This window comes from Mauremys reevesii, linkage group 2, assembly GCF_016161935.1.
Source record: "Mauremys reevesii isolate NIE-2019 linkage group 2, ASM1616193v1, whole genome shotgun sequence".
In the NCBI taxonomy this organism is placed as follows: Eukaryota; Metazoa; Chordata; order Testudines; family Geoemydidae; genus Mauremys; species Mauremys reevesii.
Genome location: NC_052624.1, coordinates 21,055,069 through 21,077,461, shown reverse-complemented (window position 1 = coordinate 21,077,461; position 22,393 = coordinate 21,055,069). Strand labels below are relative to the sequence as shown.

Genomic DNA, 22,393 nt, shown 5'->3' with positions numbered 1-22,393 from the left:
TGCAACTTGTTTTTTAAATTAAAAAATGTGAATGTGGCACTGAGAAATTTTAAAAAGATTGAAGGCGGATTATGTCAGCAGCACACTCACACACCAAAGTATTTTCCATCTACCTAATTAGCCTCTCCTGCTCTGTGTGCCTATCTCCATTGTTTACTTTCAAATCCATAATATTTTTGCATCCTTTCCCTGGATTCATTTTAAAAAACTAATGAATTTAAAAATATGCTTTTCCCTTGTCCTTTTGATACAGAGCCCTGCAATTTGACTTTCATTGTTTGTTTCCATCCTTGTCTCGCCAATCCTTTTCACTCTTTCTTTCTTTTTACTTTATTACATTTTTTATTGAGGCTTGAGATGAACCGGTCACTGCATCATGGGCCCATTACACTTCCTAACAATTCCATTTACACCTTATTGTTTGTCTTATTGCTGGAAAATTCAGGTGATTCATCATGCCTGAAGAAGCACCTGATCCCAATTCCCTTGATATCACGATCGCTATGTGACAGGAATACTGTAAGCAGTGATTTTCAGACCCTGACAGGCCAAGGTGATAACTCTTCGGGGACTTTTAGCCTCTCAAGTATTGATGAGTTCCATTTTCATAATGTTGCGTTTTCTTGCTTCCTTTCAACAGCCCGCTGAATGTGGAAAAGGGTTTGGAGTTAATAAAGGATGTGGCAGTTCTCCTGAAGCTGCAGATGAGTGACTTTGATGATGTCAAGTATGTATATGGTGCTCGTCCCTTCTATTTTATATGTTTTTTCATTGTTATTCTTTAATATATATTTTCTTAAGGAAATAGCTGATTTTCACATGGAGAGAGAGAGAGAAAAGAATATCCTGGCATTCTTTGCCAAGTTTTGTTTACAGTTAACAATAGCATACTTAATAAAAATGATCTGATGCAGTCTCGAAAAGATCTCCATATTACCATTAGTATAAGGTAAAAGGAAAAATTATAATCTTCAGAGTGCTGTATGAACATTAACTAACCTTCACCATACCCATGTAAGATAAGTATTGTAAAGGTTATTATACTCAGTTTCATAGAAGAGGAGGGTGTGTCTGAGGTAGAGTGGAACTCAGGGGTTTCTGACTTTGAGTTTTGTGCTTGTGTAACCCCTCTGCCAGGCTGAATTGATAGCAGCAAGGGCTGGGTTCAATACATAGGGGTCCCTTCCCCACAACGTAATGCAAACCAGCTCGAGCCCCCACCCAGTGACCTGGGAAAATCTTACACACACCCCTGGGCGCCTCAAGGAGGCAATACTTCCCCTCTCGCAAGCAGGGCCGTAGCAACAAAGAACGTGGCCCCCTCCGAACATATGTCCGGGGCCCCTTACAATGCAGAAACATTTTTTTTGCCACTTTTAGGGGCCCCCTTCCTTGCGGGGCCCCCTCCGGTCAGAGGGTACGGAGGGCGCTCGCTACGCCTCTGCTCGCAAGCACAGACTCTTGGTGTAACAGAAAAGGTTTAATTACATGAGATAAACAACAAGCATTAAATTGGGAAAATACCTCAACTAGAGTTCACAGGTCAAACTGTGAGCAAAGACCCACCCCAGCAAATTGGGCTGTGTCCTTCTCTCTGGGCCCTTGAGTCCAGCAACCCCCAAATCACCCACAGTCCCAAAAGTCCCACAATCCAAAAGTCTCTGTCCCGGGTCAGTGCAGCCCCAGAGTTCAAGAGTCTCTCTGCAGAGGTCCCCCTCCCCAGCCTGGGTAGAAAGGGGCACCTTACGTGGTTCGGGGCCAACTGCCCTGCCTCTTCGTGGGGTTCTGCTTCCACCAGCCGTCCCCGCAAACAGCTCAGCTCCGCTGGCTCTGTGGGCTGCTCCGCTCTGCCAGCTGCTCTGGTCCACCAGCTGTCCTGTGATCTGCTCCGGCCGTCCTCGCGAGCTGCTTGGCTCCACTCACCCAGGGCTGCACAAACTGCTCAACTCCACTCTGCCAGCTGCTCTGCTCCACGGTATTGCTTCAGGCTCCTCCACTCATTAGCACAGTACTCAGTGCTCTCAGCTCAGCAAGTCCAGCTCTTCAGTGATTTCAGCTCTTAGTGATTCCAGCCCATAGTAGGGAGGCCCCAGTGCCAGTGAATTCAGCTCAGTTACCTGTATCTAGATTCTTAAGGGAATCAAAAATTAACTCTGACATTCCACAGTGGAGAGAGACATAGGTGGAACTGGTGCTTCTGGCTCACACAAGGAGCTTATAGCACCAAGTACAGATATCTGTCCCCAGCCTCTCTTCTTTCAATGGGTTTTGGAACCCATGTCCCTTGTCTAGCAAGTGCTATTTAGTTGATAATGAAACCCTCTATCATAAGACAGTTTTGTAGTTCCTCATTTACTTAATCAGGGTGACAACATTTCGTTCCTCCTGCCCCAATAACAACGAAATTGGGGGTCCCACAGCTGTGAAAATAACCATCCCATGCTGCTTTGCGGTATGCTAAGTGGGGTGGGAGTGCCAATGCAAATAACTGAAATGCCAATGCAAACACTTGAAACTTCTTTCCGCACTCCCCATAATTTACCACCAGATGTCAGGGTGGGGCTCATCCTGACTCTGCTTACACTTGGAACACTAAATTATGTCTCCTTCAGGAGTCCAGCCTTGTTTAAACATTGTTTTACTTTTCTATATTTCACACTGACTAATTATATGTATGTTCATCTTGGAAATTGGACAGGTAGTGACTTGACCGATCTGGTACAATGAAGATATTGCTTAAATTTTCTAAGGTGGAAATGTTTGCACAGGAATGTTTGCTCCTCCATGAGAGAAAGTTTAAAACAATAAAACTCAACAGAATTTAATAGAGAACTAATAAGGGCATAAAGGTTAGTTCATGGGATGGTTTGACTGCTTTCAGAGAAATTCTGACATAGGAGACAATATTTGGGAGTTTTTTGATAGTCTCTGTAACTCTTCTGCCAGGTGTTGTTGGTAGCAGAAATGGCCAAGTTTAATTTTCTAGAAGTTTCCTTAAAGACTTAATTAACACTGGCTTAAACCTTCACACAGAAATCTGGGAACCTACATAAACCACCCTTGGCTGCCCCTTATGGGCAGTTTTCCCCACTTGCAAGCACAGAATCCAGAAGTTATAACAAGGAGAACTTTGGGGGTGGAGAGGGGGAGGTACACAACACAATGAGTTGGTAAAACCACCAAGTAACAAATTCTATGATGTAAGACTCCCATCTCCCAGGATGTCTTAAACGTACCCACCTTGGTCCTTCTTTGGCCATTATGAGTGACTAATGTGTTCTGGCCACTTCCTACCACCTCAGCTCTCTGCTCACAGTTAGTTATCCTGGATTGGAGAAAGCCAAGGACTCTAATGGGTTGGGGCTGCCTGGGCAGCTCTGGGGGCTCCACTCCCTAACTCAGCTGGAGTGATTTCAGCTTTAATTGCTGGATAGAGAGGCCCACACCAGAGTCCTGTGGATAGACTGCTACTCTGTCTGAGATTTCAGTCCAAGCTGCCTAACTTTTCCACTGCTCTGTGCCGTCCATCACCTCAAAGGTGCTACTGCCACTGCTGCTCTGCATCATCTGTAGCCACAAAGCTGTCACTGCTGCCTAGACTCTGCACTGTTCAGCAATCTCAGCTCAACTCTCAGGATGATATCAGTGGTGTCTGGGACACTTGACAGAGTCCTCATCAGCAGAGAAGCCCGTCCAGCAGCTGTCAGGAGCCTTTTCCCTCTCTTCCTCCTTTACCTCTGTCCATGCTCCCTTACTCAACTGTGCCTGACCGCAATCTCGGTCAGGATGACCTCAGGCACAGTCAGTGTCTTGTCCTTGTATTTCCCAACAAGGTCAGTTGCATTTAATTGCTTCTAAAGGCAAAACTAAACTGCATTTTATTCAGAATGCACCACGCCATCATATAATATACAAATGAAGCCTGACCCATTCAGTCAATTCTCCTTGCCCTCTAACTGATGCCGGCAGAGATCTCCCTTGCCAGTGAAGTCCTTCAGATCTTAAGTTGCTGTGGGCCGTTCTTCTCCCATTTCACCAACAATAATGAGCTCCCTTCTCTCTAAAGCTTCAGGCCACAGGCTTTACTTCTGGAAGGATGTGGTAGGTGCTCATTTGTAGTGGGACTCAGGGACTGACTGTTTTTAGCCCCTTAATTGTGTTGCTGCACTGCAGTACTCTTCTCAATCTTTCCTGCTGTTGCCCTCACTCTGTCTGTATTTGATGGTACCACTAAATGTCATTAGTTTTCCGGTGCTATACCTTCGACTTACAGCAGGTAAATGTATCTCAATGGCCAGCTAATTTACCCTACATTGCCATATATCTCATTTAATCTCTGTGGTCGTTCTAGCACACGCCAAGAGAAGGATTAATAGATTCCAAGGCTAGAAGGGAGCATTGCGATTATCTAGTTTGACCTCCTGTATAACATAGACCATAGAACTTTCCCCAAAATAATTCTTTTGAAACTAGAGTGTATCTTTAAAAAATATTCAGTCTTGATCTGAAAATTGTCAGTGGTGGAGAATCTGCACCTATAATTCCTATGGTTAATTACCCTCACTGTCACCCTCACCATCAAAAATGTATGCCTTTTTTCCAGTCTGAATTGGTTTAGTTTCAACTTGCAGCCATTGGAACATTTTATATATTAAATATTTTTTCTCCATGTAGATACTTAGAGTGTGGTCAAGTCACCCCTTTTTTTTTTCTTTTTGTTAAGCTAAATAGATTGAGCTCCTTGAGTCTATAATTATAAGGCTTGTTTTTTAATCCTTTTATCATTTTCATGGCTCTTCTCTGAACCCTTTCCAATTTATCAACATCCTTCTTAAATTGTGGGCAAAAGAACTGGATATAGCATTCCAGCAGTGGTCATACTTTGCCAAATACAGGCTTTGGCTACACTTGCACTTCAAAGCGCTGCCGCGGCAGTGCTGCCACGGCAGCGCTTTGAAGCGCTAAGTGTAGTCAAAGCGCCAGCGCTGGGAGAGAGCTCTCCCAGCGCTGTCCGTACTCCACCTCCCTGTGGGGAATAACGTACAGCACTGGGAGCCACGCTCCCAGCGCTGGGGCTTTGACCACACTGGCGCTTTGCAGCGCCGCAATTTGCAGCGCTGGAGAGGGTGTGTTTTCACACCCTGCTGCAGCGCTGCAAATTTGCAAGTGTAGCCAAGGCCACAGAGGTAAAATAAATTCTCTACTCCTACTCAAGATTCCCCTGTTTATGTATCCCATGATTGCATTAGCTCTGTTGGCTACAGAGTCACATTAGCAGCTCATGTTCAGATACTTATCCACCATGACCCACAAATCTTTTTCAGAGTCACAGCTTCCCAGGATAGAATCCCCCATCCTGTAAGTAAGTCTATCCTACAACTCCCAGTTTTCACCTTGATTTTCTAGTCAAAAATTTTTTAGTGTCATTTGCTTTGTTGGGAAAAAATATCTTCTTCCATCAGAAACAGAGCCCTATACACAAACCTGTACTACTCATGGTCAGTCTCCAGTTGGTGTTAGCAGGGAACATATACAAATTGGACAGTATAAAAACAAGACCACACAAGCACCTTTATTGCACTGTGAGGGACATGAGTTTGAATGAGTGGAAGTGGCTTAAAGTTTTCCAAAAAGGAAAAAATGTTGCAGGGAAAATTTAATCAGATATTAAGAAATTTCATAAAATTTTCCCCATGTTTTCCAAAGTTTCAGCAACTTGCAAGCAGATTTTTTTTGTTGAAAATAGCTTTCTCAACAGCTGTTTCACTCTACTTGCTTATAATGTCATCAGAATTGTAGAATATCTCTATATAGCCAGGGGCGGCTCTACAAAGTAGGCTGCCCCAAGCAGCGCGGAGCGCTGCGCCGCCCTTCCCCAGTCCCGCGGCGGGTCTCCTCTTCCCGCGGCTCCGGCATCCTGGGGAGGGCGGCATTTGGCTCCGGTGGAGCTCCCGCCGGCATGCCTGTGGCAGGTCCACCGGAGCCCGGGATGAGCGGACCTGCCGCAGTCATGCCTGCGGGAGCTCAACCGGAGCCGCGGGAAGACGGGACCCGCCGCAGGCATGACTGCCAAATGACGCCCTCCCCAGGATGCCGCCCCAAGCGGGCGCTTGGCCCGCTGGTGCCTAGAGCCGCCCCTGTATATAGCTTTCCATCAGAGTTTTCTTGAATTCCATTCTTTGCATTTAACAGATGAGTAAAAATTATTGCAAATTAATAGCTTGCCAGATTTATTTCCCAAATGGGTAGCACCACTAGTGCATTATATGTAAAAAAAATTTTAAGCTAAATTACTTATAAACACCTCAGAAGTGGCAGTCATATTGGATCATCTTCCTCAGAAGGTGAACATTCACTCATTCGTTCATGAAGCAGTAAAAGGTTTACTTGCATTGCTTATGGACGATTTTACCTACAATTAGCTTTTTAAAAAAATGAAAAATAAGCTTTAAATGTTCAAAAATGGCTGCAATTACTGTCTTCTGGAGGAAATTCAAGGCTAGGAGTGACATATGATAGACCAGAGTCTGTCACACTTGTAAAGAGACAATGCCATGGGCCAAGTTCTCTGCTGGTGTCAATGAATGCTGCCTCATTGACGTCACCCATTTACCAGTAGAACAGTCACACCTACCAAGCTAATTATAAGCCCCCAAAAAGCCTTTAGGTGATTGAGTATCATTGGTTAAATCACAACTAAATTGTAATTGGCAGACCATATATTGGTGCTAGTGAAACATAGTATTCTAATGATATAGCCATAAACAATCTCTCTATTTTTCGGTCCTGTCACTGAGCTGATGTGTAGCTAGAGGACTAGATATAGCTATATAGTAAAATGTAGCTATTTTAAGATATAAACTGAGATGCCAAATAGGACAGAGCACCTTCTTTACGTTAACCACAACACATTTAAAATTAAATCAGTTCTGCACTTTATTTTAATAATGTCTATAACCTAGGGGAGAAAAGAATGAAATCATTTCCCAAATCTTGGGTCATTGAGGAATAACATATAATACATTTATTTTATTAATCAAATTAGAAGTTTTGGGCCAGGTTCAATTCTCATTAATGTGCTATGAGATTTGGATTTGGCCAATAGATAACACAGGGATAGATGCCTTAGAAAAATTCTATACTAAGCAAAGAACCTGTGCTTTATAAAGCAGCAGCTTTTGTGGCACTGCTGCATGGCCATTCTAAGAGAAATGTATGAATTTGAAAGTGTTGGATAGTTGCTGAATAACCTCACAGGGAGAGGCTTCAGGAAAGACTTGACTTGGTGATTACCCCTAATCCACTGTTGATATTTCCAAGTGCAAGGCTCAGGCCGCTTTGGAAGTATGGATTTTACTTAGTCTCAGACACTGAGGAATTGCTTTTTTCATAGAGAAATGCTCAGCCACTAAAATTATGTTTTTCTCACGAACACACTTGGCATTTCATCTTAACTTTTTTCCCCCAGATGCAAGTAGGGACTGGGGCATGGGAGGTCAGGCCTAATGGTTAGAGTCAGGAGTGTGGAACTGGAGCTGGGATCAAAGTCAAAGGCCAAGCCAAGGGTCAGAGCCAGTGAGATACCAAGCCAAGGGTCAGAGCTGGAGTTAGGAGTCAAGCCTGGAGTCCGCGTCAGGAGTAGAGCATATCAGCGAGGTAGGAAAGCAGGAACTGGGAGCAGATGGGGGTCTGGGCTGAGGAGGGAAGGCGCAGGACCAGGTTGGGAGGCAGGAACCAGGAGTCAGGCAAGTAGGCAGGGACCATAGTAACAGGCAGCCAAGGATTTGTTTGTTGCTCAGACAACTTCCTGTGCCTCTTTCTGGATTAAATAGAGCATCCCAGCCAACTGGTGGGGCTGGATGTCTCCCCCAGTCAGGAGCTTCATGGGCAGAGCTCTTTGTGAGCTAGAGCTTCGTTAGCCCTCTTCTCCTCTGGTTGAAGTAAGCTGCTGTGTGTTGGTCCTGGTCTGAGCACTGCCTAGGGACTTCTGGACCTGGGTTTGATGCTTGCGGCTGTTCCCCCTCTCCCCAGGCAGTTAGCAACTTTTAAAAAGAACGAAGTATGTAACCAAGTGGGAAACCATTCAGTAAGTCTGAGGTCAGTTGAAGGAGTTAGAAACAAAGTGGAAGTGAGGAGGGGGTGTGACATATTTGGCTAATTCAGAGGCTGACGTGGCAACACAGCATGTGAATAAGACTAGGAAATGAAATTGTCTCTCTCTCTCTCTTCTCCCTCCCCAACATACTCTATGGTATGATGGTGACAGCACTATTTCCTGTGTCAGAGATCCTTAAAGTATTGTCAACTTTAGTTTTACTAATGAAAACTACAGGGTTAATGTCAAAGACCATGCAAAAGCAGCATGTTTAATAAGAATTAAGAATTATTTCTGAGACGTGCACCATAGCAAATTTAAACAATCAGTTCTTCTAAGGGACCTATAATCCAGAACTCTCAGTTGTTTAATGTGCATTTTTCTGCAATGTAGTCATTTTGAAAGGATTATTTCAGAGGTGATCTTATTGTTTTGTGGTTAGTTTTGCCTCCGAATATTTATAGTATGTGCCTATATTTTAGCTTTTCCTACTGTTCTGGAATTTGGTTGAGTGAACAGTTGCCTTTGCAGCCTATTCCCATGTTATTTCTTGATTAGTTGATGCAGGGTGGTAATCAGCTTATTTTATCTTCTCTCTTTCACCAACATGTCAATTTTAACAGATGACCTGGGATCCTCAATATAATCTCAGTTTGGCTCCTAGAGTGCACAGTTCACTGTACACTTGATTTATTTTCTAGTTACATTGACATAAACTTTGTTCTCCCTGTGAAGCGGATGAGTGGGGATTTATTTGGGGAATACATAATCAGAAATGGTTCAACATTGTAAAAAGGATCCAGCATGTTAGCTGTCACTTTCAGATACAGCCTGAATTTTTATGGAAGTACTAGTTATGCTTAATATGTTTTGTTAATGGTTATGTAGCTGTCAGATAAATTCCATTATTTCTTATTACATCATTAGAGACCATTAAAAGGATATTAACATGCTGATGTAATTATGCAAGCAGACGTAAAATGACTATAGTTATGATTTTAAAATCTAATTATGGGTGTCCACAGCCTCTGGTGATTGATTGTTGGACTGGTATAGTATGGATTGGAGTCAGATGGGTGGTAATACCAGGAGGCATGGCATAAAGAAAGGGGGGAGAGGGGATGGATTCCACCACAGTGTGAACTATAGTGATGGCCTTTCTCCTGGAATTAGTTCTTCAGCCATCATCAGCTGAACTTATAGAAAAGGAATCTTATCAAAGAAAATCCAAATACAATATTTAAAAAATGTAAAACCTACTAGGTCAGCTGAGAGTGTAAAGCAGGGGTGGATGTAGCTTCCCAATTCAATGGGTGCATTATACTAAACTGACTAAGGGGCATTGACTACCCACAGCACCATCCTCTGCCCTGGCATTGCAACCCTAATACTGGCCTGGGGAGGAGGGGCAGCTCCCGGCATAGGGAGAGGGATGCTGAAGAACAAGCCTGCCCTTCACTCACTCTTCAGCGGTGGCTCCTGTCCCATGGAGCTGAGCCTGGTTTCCTGCTCCAGATGTTGTGACCTGGTGCATGGGGTCACAATGCCACTCAGGTTTGTTTGCAGGATGATTTCTGTGGGTGCAGTTGAACCCATGAGCCCATGATAAAGCTGCCCCGGTGTAATAGGAAGGATAGTCTGATTCTGTGACTTGAGCCATTGGATTATCACAAACCCGTCTTCCTGGATTCTTCTGAGATAGACAGTGAGATTTACCTATGCCTATTTATTCAGCACTCTTACATTTGAAATAATACCAAAGAAGCTGCTGAGGGGATTTCCTGCCATTAAACCACTGAATGCCCTTAAATGTGAAGGCAATAAAAGGGGATGACCATGTCTATGCATCTGATATAATAAAACTCTAGACCAGGGGTTGTGTAACATTTTCATGGTATGGGCCACATGTTAAAAGTGAGATTATCTGGTGGATACCATATCTTCCATTGGTGATCAAACATCATCCCTATGGCAGCTGCAAAAATTGCTTATATAGAAAAGTAACAGTAGGAAATTTTAGCTGTCTTTAAACTCTATAGAAAAAAGCTATTCATAATATCTTTTCCTTCTTCATTTTATTTCTTTTTACCATAATTTATGTCCTTCTCTTTAAAGATTCATTGCCACCTGGTCTTTTTCTTCCCCTGCACGTATTTCTCTGTTCCTTTGATCCTCCTCTCCCTTTGCACATTCTTCTATGCTTCCATATCGTTGTTTCCCAGCATGCGTAAACCCTGTTATGGAGGTATCATCTCTCTTAGGTGTGTTGGTACCTTAAGCTTCATGCTCCCTGAATCTTGTTCTCTCTTAAACTACCAAGTGTGCCTGTTTTTGGTGTTTTATTTTGTGACATGATAACTAGGAATAAAACTGAAACCTCCCAAAGGTAGGACACTGAATGTTCTTCCCTGTCCATGTTCTTCCCTGAAATTTCATCTTGTCTCTTCACATTGATACCCACGTCGTTCATCAACAGGGTTGGATCTAATCAACTGATAGCAATAGTAGTTGATAGCAATAGCAGGTTGTCATCCTCTTTGTGGACCAGCACTAGATGGGAATGAGACACACGTTTTGCCGATGGGTTCGCTTGTTGACAGAAGATGAATAGTGAGATTCAGGAATCCTGAATTCCATTCTAGACTCTGGAGTGGTGTATGGCCAAGTGGGCAGAGACTTTTCTGTCAATTTCCCTCAAGCTTGATGCATTCTGCCATGTCCCTGTCCAAGTTATGTCTCATCCCCACCCTACACTCCTTTTCTGCCCAATCACAGTCTCTACTCCTGAGGCTTATAATCTAAGCCCCAGTCTCCTTGCCCAGCGTATTCTCCCACTCCAGGCTCGCTGAGTCCTATTCTTCCTTCCAGGGGCGCCTCCAGGCACCAGCGCAGCAAGCCCGGATTGCAGGGGGTGGCGTACTGGTCGCTGCGAGGGTGGCAGTCTGGCTGCCTTTGGCAGCATGCCGGTGGGAGGTCCGCCGGTCCCTCGGTTTCGGGTACGCCAAAGGCGCCTGACTGCCGTGCTTGGGGCAGCAAAATACATAGAGTCGCCCCTGCTTCCTTCCTACCCCATAACACCGAGTCTCTTGCCTTCCCAACACCTGGTCTCCTTGCCCAGCTACTCAGAGTTCCACTGTCTAGGCCCCTTGTCTAATCTGTCTCTTCTTCCCATTGGCTCCTATTTCCAGTCTCCCCCGAGGCGCCTGAGCCAGTCTCAGTCTCCCTCCCCACTCCCTCTTTGTCCCAGTCTCTTCACCCATTCCCGGTTCTCTCCCCATATCCTAGCTCCTTGTAAGATCTGTCTCTCTTCCCCATTTGTGCCTATTCCTCCATTCTGGAGCTGTGAGAGGCTCAAGCATGTGCAGACTGCAATTTTTCAAAGGATTATAATTTGGCTAAATTTGGATGGATTTTCATGTGGACAGCAAAGGCACATCCCAAACACAAAAGGCCACCCCCCTGCCAAATTTGAAGTGCCACAAAGCAATGGGAATGATAAAATATTGCAAAGAAAAGGTCTCAAGAATTTTTTAACAAGGGCCAAACAATGGATTTTTTTCCTGTCCTTGTTATTGCAAATGGCTTAACTGTTTTGGCAGAAAATAAATAAATAAATGGGGGTGTGTCACACAACTGGCATGTAAAATTTCAGCCCAGACTTAAAGTTTGGTAAAGTTATAAGCAACTGAAAAAAGGGTGTTATAATGAAAGTTCCAGGCAACCTTAATGACAGACAACGCTAACTGCCCCACCTATAATGAATTTGTATGTCAGCAGTTGTGTACTAATCATACTACATATAGATTTGATTCATTGTTTTGTCTTGTTCTCTTGCTAACGCTTGAAAAACCCAATCAGCCATTTAATCATATTCACTCATCCAGAACTAAACACTGGAGATCAGTGCTTTTTGGTTTCACTTCATCATGCTGATAGATTATGACATGTGATACATATATGCTCTAAATGTGAGCATCTCAGGAAATTACTGGTAACTTGAGAGACAAGATAGTGTGAAGCTAGTTAATTTAACCCAGTATGCAGATTTGAAGGGCAATAATGGGGATGGGGATACTCTGGAACAGATAAACTGTTCTATGATACACAATATATTTGGGATCACATCTAGGCTCTGATTGGTGTGTTCTCTCTTCTGAACAGCAATCAAAGGGAACCTTTCTTTGTGACGATTAAGCTCATGCTAAAATAAATTCACAATGCTGAAGTCTTAGAAACTTCCAGTGATGGGGATTCTACAGCCTCCCTGGGAATCCTATCCCAGAATTTAATTACCCTTATAATTAAAAAGTTTTCCCTAATATCTAACCTAAATGTCCCTTGCTGCAGATTAAGCCCATTACTTCTTGTCTTGCCTTCAGTGGACATAGAAAATAATTGATCACAGTTCTCCTAACAGACTGAACATATTTGAAGACTGTTATCCGCTCCCTCCCTCAGTCTTTTTTTCTCAAGATTCAACATGCCCTGTTTTTTAACCTCTCCTCATAGGTCAGGTTTTTAAAACCTTTTATCATTTTTGTTGCTCTCCTTTGGACTCTTTCCAGTTATTCTACATCTTTCTTAAAGTATACCGCCCAGACTTGGACACAATACTCCAGCTGATGCCTTACCAGTACCGAGTAGAGTGGGATAATTACTTCCTGTATTTTACGTATAACGCTTCCATTAATAAACCACAGAATGATGTTTGCCTCTTTTGCAACTGCATCATATTTGTGACTCCTATTCAGTCTGATAATTGCTAATGGTTCTAAGATTGCTTCATCTAGTTCCTTAAGTACCCTAGGATGACTTTCATCAGGCCCTGCTGACTTAAATACATCTAACTTAACTTATCTAAATATTCTTTAACCTTATCTTTCCGTATTTTGGCTTACATTCCTCCCCCTTGTTAATAGTAATTGTATTGAGCATCTTGTTACCATTTAAGTCAGGGGTCGGCAACCTATGGCATGTGTGCCAAAGATGACACGTGAGCTGATTTTTAATGGCACGCTGCTGCTTGCCGGGATCCCGGCCGCTGGCCCCACTCAGCCCGCTGCTGAACCCAGGCCGGTAGTGGCCTGGGCAAGGCTGGTGGCCGGGACCCTGGCAGGCAGCAGCGTGCCATTAAAAATCCTGCCTGGCCCAGCCTGCTCTTCTCTGCCCTCGCCCACCACTCTCTCCTGCAGGGGCAGGGGGCAGAAGCTTGTCCTGCCGGCTCCTGCTGCTGCAGGGCAGCCTCCACCGGCAGCCAAGCTCCCTCCTCCCCTGTGTGCTGGGTTCGTGCCCCTCCTCCTCTCCCTCCCTGCAGCCGAACAGCTGATGGTCCTGGAGAAGGAGGGGGAGAAGCTGAGCCAGAACTGTAGACGCAGCATGCTCGCTGCTCCGGAGAAGAGGCGAGGATGGGGCCATTCAGCCCACTGCCGGCCTGGGGTCCCGGCTACGGGTCCCGCTCAGCCTGCTGCCAGCCTGCCGGCCCTTTGCCAGCCGGGTTCCCAGCCATAGGCCCCGCTCAGCCTGTTGCCGGCCTAGGTGAATGGAACCCCAGGCCGGCAGTGGACTGAGCGGGCCGGCAGCGTAAGATGAGCATTTTAATTTAATTTTAAATGAAGCTGCTTAAACATTTTGAAAACCTTGTTTACTTTACATACGACAATAGTTTAGTTATATAATATATAGACTTATAGAGAGAGCCTTTCTAAAAAACGTTAAAATGTATTATTGGCACGCAAAACCTTAAATTAAAGTGAATAAATGAAGACTCGGCACACCACTTCTGAAAGGTTGCTGACCCCTGATTTAAGTGAAGACAAGCAAAATAGGCATTGAACACCTCAGCTTCTTGATGTTCAGTTGATAGTTCTCCTTCCCTGCTAAGTAGAGAACCTATGATTTCCTTTGTCTTTCTCTTGCTTCTAATGTATTTAAATAGCCTCTTCTTATTGATTTTTATGTCCCTTGCTAGTGTAACTCATTATGTGTCTTAGCCTTTCTGATTTTGTCCCTACATGCATGTGCTATTCTGTTGTACTACTCCTTTGCAATTAGGCCATGTTTCCACTTTTTGTAGGATTCTCTTTTAATTTTCAGGTCATTAGAGGGCTCCTGTTGGAGTGATGGTGACCTCTTCCTGTTCTTCCTATATTTTCTTTGTATTAAAATAATCAGAAGTTGTGCCTTTAATATTGTCTCTGTGAGAAACTGCCAGTCCTCCTGAACTCCTTTGTCCCTTAGATTTTCTTCCCATGGGACCTTATCTACCAGTTCTCTGAGTTTGTTAAAGTCTGGGTATTTTTGAAGTTCATCATCCTTAGTCTGCTGCTCTCACTCCTTTCTTTCCTTAGATTCATGAAATCTATCAGTTCATGATCACTTTCATCCCAATTGACTTCTGTCTTCAGACTCACAACCAGTGTCTTACTATTAGTCAAGTTTAAAATGTAAAATCCCCCATTACACCAGGTCTTATGTTTTGGATATTGTGTTATTTATTCTAGAAATGCCTCATCTACCTCCTTTTCCTGATTTGGTAGTCTATAATAGACCCCTATCGTGATATGATACATATTTCTCCATTATCTTTAGCCAGACACTTTCAACTGGTCTCATCTCTTTCTGGACCTCAGATCAAGTGTATATATTCTTGGTGTATAATACAGCACCACTTCTCTTTTTTTGTTGCTTGTCATTCCTGAACAAACTATAACCTTCTATACCAATATTCCAGTCATGAGATTTATCTCACCAAGTTTCTGCGATGCCAATTAAATCATAATCCATTTTATGTGTTAATACTTCCAGCTCTTCCTGTTTGTTCCTCATACTCCTTGCATCTGTGTATAGACATCTAAGATGTTGACCAGATTCACCCACTGATTTCCCTCTTGTTGCTCCTATGACTGATGGATGATCAAGGTGCTAAAGGAACACTCAGGGAAGACAAAGCTGTTTCAGATAAGCTAAATGGATTCTTTGCATCAGTCTTCACTGCAGAGTACGTGAGCGAGATTCCGACACCATAGCCATTCTTTTTAGATGAAAATTTGAGGAACTGTCCCAGATTAAGGTGTCAATAGAGGAGGTTTTGGAACAAATTGATAAATTTAACAGTAATAAGTCACCAGGACCAGATGGTATTAACCCTAGTGTTTTGAAAAAACTTTAATATGAAATTATAGAACTAACAACTGTTCTATGTATCTATCACTATCACTTAAATCAACCTTTGTACTAGATGACTAGAAGGTAGCTAATATGACACAATTAAAAAAAAGTTTACAGAGGTGATCGTGGCAATTACAGGCCAGTAAGCCTAACTTCAGTACCAGGCAAAATTGGTTGAAACTATAGTGAAGAACAGAATTACCAGACAGATAGATGAACACAATTTGTAGGGTAAGCCTCGACACTGCTTTTTTAAAGGAAAATCATGCCTCACAAATCCATTAGAATTCAACAAGCAGATGGACAAGGGTGATCCAGTTGGTATAGTGTACCTGGACTTTCAGAATGTCTTTGACAAGGTCTCACACCAAAGGCTCTTAAGGAAAGTAAGCAGTCATGGGATAAGAGGAAAGGTCCTCTCATGAGCAACAAAATGGCAGATGAAAATCAATGTTGACAAATGCAAAGTATTGTACTTTGGAAAAAATAATCCTAACTATGCATACAAAATTATGGGTCCAAATTAGCTGTTATCACTCAAGAAAGAGATCTTGGAGTCATTGTGGGTAGTATTCTGAAAACATCTGCTCAATGTGCAGCAGCAGTCAAACAGGCTAACAGAATGTTAGGAACCATTAAGAAAGGGATAGATAATAAGACAAAAAAGATCATAATGCCACTATATAAATCCATGGTATGCCCACACCTTGAATACTGTATGCGGCTCTGGTTGCCTCATCTCAAAGAAGATATATTAGAATTGGAAAAGCTATTAGGGGTATGGAACAGCTTCCATATGGGGAGAGATTAAAAACAGTGGGACTATTCATCTTAGAAAAGAAAGGGGATATGACAGAAGTCTATAAAATCATTTATGGTATGGAGAAAGTAAATAAGAAAGTGTTATGTACCCCTTCCCATAACACATGAACCAAGGGTCACTCAAGTAAATTAATTGGCAGTAGGTGTAAAACGAACATAAGGAAGTACTTCTCCACAGAATGCACAGTCAACCTGTGGACTCATTGCCAGATGATGCTGTGAAGGCCAAAAGTATAACTGGGCTCAAAATAGAATTAGTTAAGTTCATGGAGGCTCAGTCCATCAATGGCAATTAGCCAAGAAGGTCAGGGCCACAACCCCATGTTCTGGGGATCCCTAAACCTGACTGCCAGAAGCTGGGACTAGAATCAAGATTTTCACTGTTCTGTTCATTCCCTCTGAAGCATTTAGCATGGGCCACTGTTGGAAGAAAGGATACAAGGCTATATGGACCCAATATGACTGTTCTTATGACCCTATTGTAATTTTTCATGCCTCACCCCCCCCAACATCTGGTGTCTCCTGATGTCACCCTTTTTTATGTTTATCTGTGGGTGTTTGTCACCTTATCCCCCTAACATCTAGTTTAAAGCCCTCCTCACAAGACTTGGGGATCAGTGTGTGAAGATGCTGTTCTCCTTTATGGTCAGGCAGACCCAATCACTTCCCGGAACAGCGTCCTATGGTTGAGGAAGCCGAAGCCCTTCCATCGATACCATCTGCATAACCATGCGTTCATCTGCAGGATGCATGTGTCCCTGCCTGGGCCATTACCCTCAACCAGGAGGATGAACGAGAACACAACCTGTGCTCCTGACCTTTCACCTTTGCTCCCAGAGTCCTGTAGTTACTGCTGATTTGCTCAGGATCATACTTGGCAGTGTCATTAGTGTATATGAGGATGAGCTGCATGGGGTAGTAGTCAGAGGGAAGAATGAGCCTTGGAAACCTTTCAGTAATGTCTTGGAAGTTGGCTCCAGGCAGGCAGCACAGCTCCTGGGACATCATGTCAAGTCAGCAGATGGAGGCCTCTATCCCCCTGAGAAAGGGAGTCACCGATCACCAGTATCTCCTGCTGTCATAAACAGATAGTTAAGGGTTAAGGTCTCTTTTACCTGTAAAGGGTTAACAAGCTCAGTAACCTGAGGAACACCTGACCAGAGGACCAATCAAGGGACAAGATAGTTTCAAATCTCTGTGTTCCTTGTTGGGTCTTTGTTCTCTCTTTGGATCTAAGAGAGGCCAGACATATCTTCAAGCTCTCCAAGTTTTCCTGAAGTATTTTCTTCTATTCAGTATAGTGAGTATTAGAAAGGTGGTTTAGTCTTAGAATGAATTTCTACATTTGCAATTGTGTGTTTGCTGAAGAAATATCTTTATTTCTGTTTGCTGTTACTTTGATTATTCTGAGAAGGGCGGGGGGGAAGACTCTCCAGGTTTATAGCTAGACCCTGTATATTTTCCATCTTGGTGTTATAGAGATAGTGTACTTTCTTTCTTTCTTTTAATAAAATCCTTTTATTTTTAGAGCTTGATTGATTTCTTCCCTTGTTTGGATTTTCAGGGGAAGGGGAGGGGGGGGGGAAAGTGAATCCCTCTTTGTTTGATTCAATGAGTTTGAATCAAGGTATCTCTCCTAAGGACTAGGAGAGGGGAGGGGGAAGGAGGTGGGGGAAATAAGTTATTTCCCTTTGTGTTGAGATTCAAGGAGTTTGGATCTGTGTTCCCCAGGGAAAGTTTGGGGGGAACAGGGAGTGTGCCAGACACTAACAAACTGGCTGGTGGCAGCGTACCAGATCTAAACTAGGATTTTAGTTTAGAGGAGTCCATGCAGGTCCCCATCTTGTGGACGCTAAAGTTCAAAGTGGGGAACAAACCTATGACAGACGGAGGCCTCTATCCCCCTGAGAAAGGGAGTCACCGATCACCAGTATCTCCTGCCTTCTCGTATTGGGTGCAGTGGCTATGAGTCTCCCTGTCGTGGGGACAGATAGCTCCTCCTCCTCCTCCTCAGCCATTGGGATCTAGTCCTCACCTCCTGTTGCCTGATGTGGATGGGGAACCTGGAGGTGGGAGTGTAGCACTGTCTACTGCTCGAGGTGGCCAGTTCTCCTTCGTCCTCTGGTGCCATTATAATCATCAGTAGTCAGCTCACATCCTCTGTCCCAGATATCTCCATGTGTGTCACGTCAATGAAGTCCTTGTGCTCTTGGATGCTACTCAGATGAGCTGTTTTACCTGCTTCCTGAGTTACTCTGTCAACAGACACCTCTTACACCAGGTGATTCCCCCTGCTTGACATTCATTGGTGGAGGAATGCAGGCAGCATTCCTAGTAAATCAAGACCATGGCCTGGATGGAAGCCTCCAGGGTCAGGATGCATGTGTCGCAGGGGGCCCTGCAAGTGCAGGTGGAGGAAGAGCTAGCAGTGGTGTTGATGACACGCCATTTTCCTCCCATTGTAGGTTCTTCCTTGTAGAGTACCTGCAAGTTAAAGAAAGGAAAGTTCTGCTCTCCCATATACAAATTTGTTTCCCTTAAATAAGAGGGTTGCACCTCTGCAATTAAGGGCACATATTGGGCCAATACCTTACATGTCTGTAGCTACCACATTCTTGGATACTTAAGTCAGTGGTTCTCAAACTAGGGCTGCCGCTTGTTCAGGGAAAGCCCCTGGTGGGCCGGGACGGTTTGTTTACCTGTCGTGTCCACAGGTTTGGCTGATCGCAGCTCCCACTGGCCGCGGTTCACCGCTCCAGGCCAATGGGGGCTGCAGGAAGCGGTGCGGGCTGAGGGACGTGCTGGCCGCCCTTCCTACAGCCCCCATTGGCCTGGAGCGGCGAACCGCGGCCAGTGGGAGCCACGATTGGTCGAACCTGCAGACGCAGCAGGTAAACAAACTGGCCCGGCCCGCCAGAGGCTTTCCCTGAACAAGTGACGGACCGGCTTTGGGAACCACTGCCTTAAGTGATACTAAGTGTAAGCTTTTTCTGATTTATCCTCACTCCTTTCTTTTTTTAACTTCAGATTTTTTTCTCGCCTCCTTTCCTGTCTGTCCCATTCTCTGTAATGAGAGGATCACCATATTGATTTGGTGAAGTTAAGGTTAATAACTAGAGCTGTGTGAAACAGATTTTTTGGTTTGCTGGCCAAACCAATTTTTTTAAATAAAAGATCTTGTTTCAGGTTGAGTGGAAATGAAACTTAAAAAAAGAAAAAATAATGAACCAAAAAAGTAAAAAAAATACAATAAAAATTGATTTGGTCAAATGAAACATTTTGTTTAGTTTTTGAGAGTTTTTTACATTTTCTCTAAATAAAATCTAGATAAAATTCAAAACAAAAAGTTGGTTTTAATCAAAAAATTGATACATTGTTTTGAAAATATTAAAATGAAACATTCTGATTTTTTAACCAACACAATTTACCAAATCTGGAATATTTCAGCAACAAAAAAAGTTTTGTCTGAAAAATGTCATTGAGTTGTACTTCTAAGTGAGTTTGTGAAGATGAATCATACGCATTTCATTTATATAGCATTTCACACACCATTGGGATGTAATTGTCCCCATTTTACAGATGGGAACATTGAAGCTCAGAGAAGTTTAAGTAAGTTTCCCAAACGTATACAAGTAACTGGCAGAGCTGGAGATAGAACCAAAGAGTCTTGGTTCCCAATCCTATTCCTCTGGTCTAGCCTACTGAACACACTTTACTAATAGAATAATAGAAGTTAAAGTTGGAAAAGGCTTATGATGTAGAAAGACCAAACTTACCTCTCAGTTTTCTAGGAATCATCTATTTTGAGAGGTCTGCCATATTTAAAAAATGAATGTTTATGTCACAGTTTTTCAATCAATGGGTTAATTAGTTTTGTGATTCTGTGTAGAGCGGCTGGCCCAGATGAGCAGCTGATTCCATCTCTTGTATGTTTCATCACCTTAGCCAGCTTGTGCTGCAAATCCAGGGTTGTTTGCTTCAGCATTGACTGCCTGTGGTGGGGTTTATAAACCCAAGGATTCATGCAGGCTTTGGGGAGCAGGAAGTGCTTCATCAGGAGTTGATGACAGCTCCAGTAAACAATATGCCTTCAGAAGCAAGAGGGCTGGTTCAGAGAGAGTGTTTCTTACTCACAGTTTGGAGGAAGAGGCACAGGAATGAAACAGCCAATTGGGTTGTCCAGAACTATTTTTCCACTGCCAGAGGAGAAGTTTCCAGACTTCTAAGTGGGCAATCACTATGGGCTCGGAAGAATCAAGCTGTCCTGGATTTTTGTGGCTGGTTTAAGTTTAGGCTGAAGAAAGCCAGTTAGTGTGCTTCCTTGGGACTTGGACTTACTTAACAGAGGCTTGGATGTACTCAGCATTTAGCTTTTTAAAGGAACAGTAAATATGCAGCCTTCCCACTGGAACTTCCATACTTCCCTCACAAAGGAACCACAACCATGTGCAGCCCATGGGTCACTTCAGGTGGGTGTAGTCCAGTCCTTTTCATACTGTGAACCATGCTTTCCAGCCTCACTGCCTCTGGTTCTTAAGCATTACTTTCTGGCCACTAAACTATGCTTTACCGACTACCACTCTGATTTGGTAAATTTTACACCGGTCATCATTTCCTTTCAACAAACATAAATGACTACACCACATACAATACAGTGGAGAATCAAGCCCAAAGTCAGTGAACAATGTCTCTGATTAAGTCTTCATTGGCTAAAAATACAAGTCCCCTGCTTATTGGTATAACAGTGGGGCTGCTAAAATGTGTAAAAATACAAATGACAATACAAATGTAACATCAGTTCTTCCTTTCATAATGAATTAACTTAATTACCACTCTGGAGGAAAACAAAACAAAACCTTTGTACAGTAAACCAGTGTTTCAAATGTATTTGCAGCTTCTCAGTGTCCAGACTCTACAGTTCAGCATTCCGGAAGTAAATTACAGCACTTGCGTATTTTGTGCTTCTACCAACCATAATTAGATACCGAGTTTTCACAGCAGGCAAAGTTGACAAATTTCACTGAGTTGGCATGATGAAAGTTTTACGCTGGTTGCAGATTAATAGAAAAATGATTTTAAAACTCTGAAATTATTTGTAGACCTTGAGTGATTATCTGAGAGGTTTCATTTTGTGAAGAATAAAACTTATTAAAACTGAGCTGAGCATTCATTAAATAATTGCAATTATAAGGTTTAGTAAAAATCTTCACTTGGGACCAATTGAATTGAAAAATCTCTCAAATCTTAATTGTCAGATATATTTTTCACACTGGAAACAAACATCAGTAAAATGAGTTTGAATCAGAGCTTTACTGTATGTAGGTTGCCTTTGAAGAAAAGTGTCTGTTTGGACAGATCGACCATTTTATGTGATTTCACTCCTCAAATGTTGCTATTGACAATACTGTGTCAGCCATAATCAGTGAGATTGGTGCAGCAATGTCACTTCAGTTGCACACCCATAATGATAGATGCTACGGGGACAGCACAAGATGTCCAAATAATTATCTGATTTACCTACAGCTGCAGGAACCTACAAACATTATTCCATTAAATGGGGCCATGTAGGTAGGTTGCACAAATGGCTTCATGCCACAAAAGTCAACCCAGATCAAAGTTTTGTTTCTGAATTCCCACACCTACGCCTCAACTTTTAGAGACATTTGGATATGAAATATGGTTCAATCTGTACATGATCCTCATTCATGAATAGATACATGAGAACTCATTTCTCAACAACCATAGAATGGCTGAAATAAAGGAAAAACCTCTCTTCATCAGCCATAACATCCCGCTCAGGTCAATAGTAAATTTTAACACAGAACAGGGAAAGGATTAAGATACTTATTCTATTAAAATGTATTTGTATTACAGTAGTCTCCAGAGGTTCTGATCAGCATGTTGTATATTGTAAGTTCTTTTGAACATGTGCTTTTTGGTCTGTGTTTGTACAGAGCTTAGCATAATGGGGTCCTGGCCCATGACTGGGGCTGCTAGATGCTATCACAATACAAATAAATAATAATATCAATTGTTCTGGATAGTAAAAGACTGTTCCTCCTTCACAATCTAATAAAAAGCAATGGAGGAGGAGGATTTTGGAAATGTATTGGGCATCTTGATGTCTCATCCTTTAAATGTTTCCCCTGTTCTCAGAATTATTATGGAGCTTGGAGTTTTAGCTACTTGTAAGCAAAGCTCTCTAGTTAGAACGTGCCTCTGAAATAATCTTGCTGAAGGTCAAAATACAGTGACAACCACTATGATTGTTTCCCCTCTGTCCTGAGCTTCTATATCATATATGCCAAG

The 22,393-nt window shown here is 43.0% G+C and overlaps 1 protein-coding gene across 2 annotated transcripts in view; it reads left to right on the top strand.

The window, feature by feature from the left end:
• Positions 1–22,393, top strand: part of PTPRN2 (protein tyrosine phosphatase receptor type N2) — a 940,168-nt gene that overhangs the window by 425,480 nt on the left and 492,295 nt on the right. For both annotated transcript variants that reach the window (XM_039523677.1, XM_039523678.1), the window contains one exon: positions 641–727. In XM_039523677.1, the coding sequence (XP_039379611.1) occupies positions 641–727 (87 nt within the window). The remainder of the gene's footprint in view (positions 1–640; positions 728–22,393) is intronic.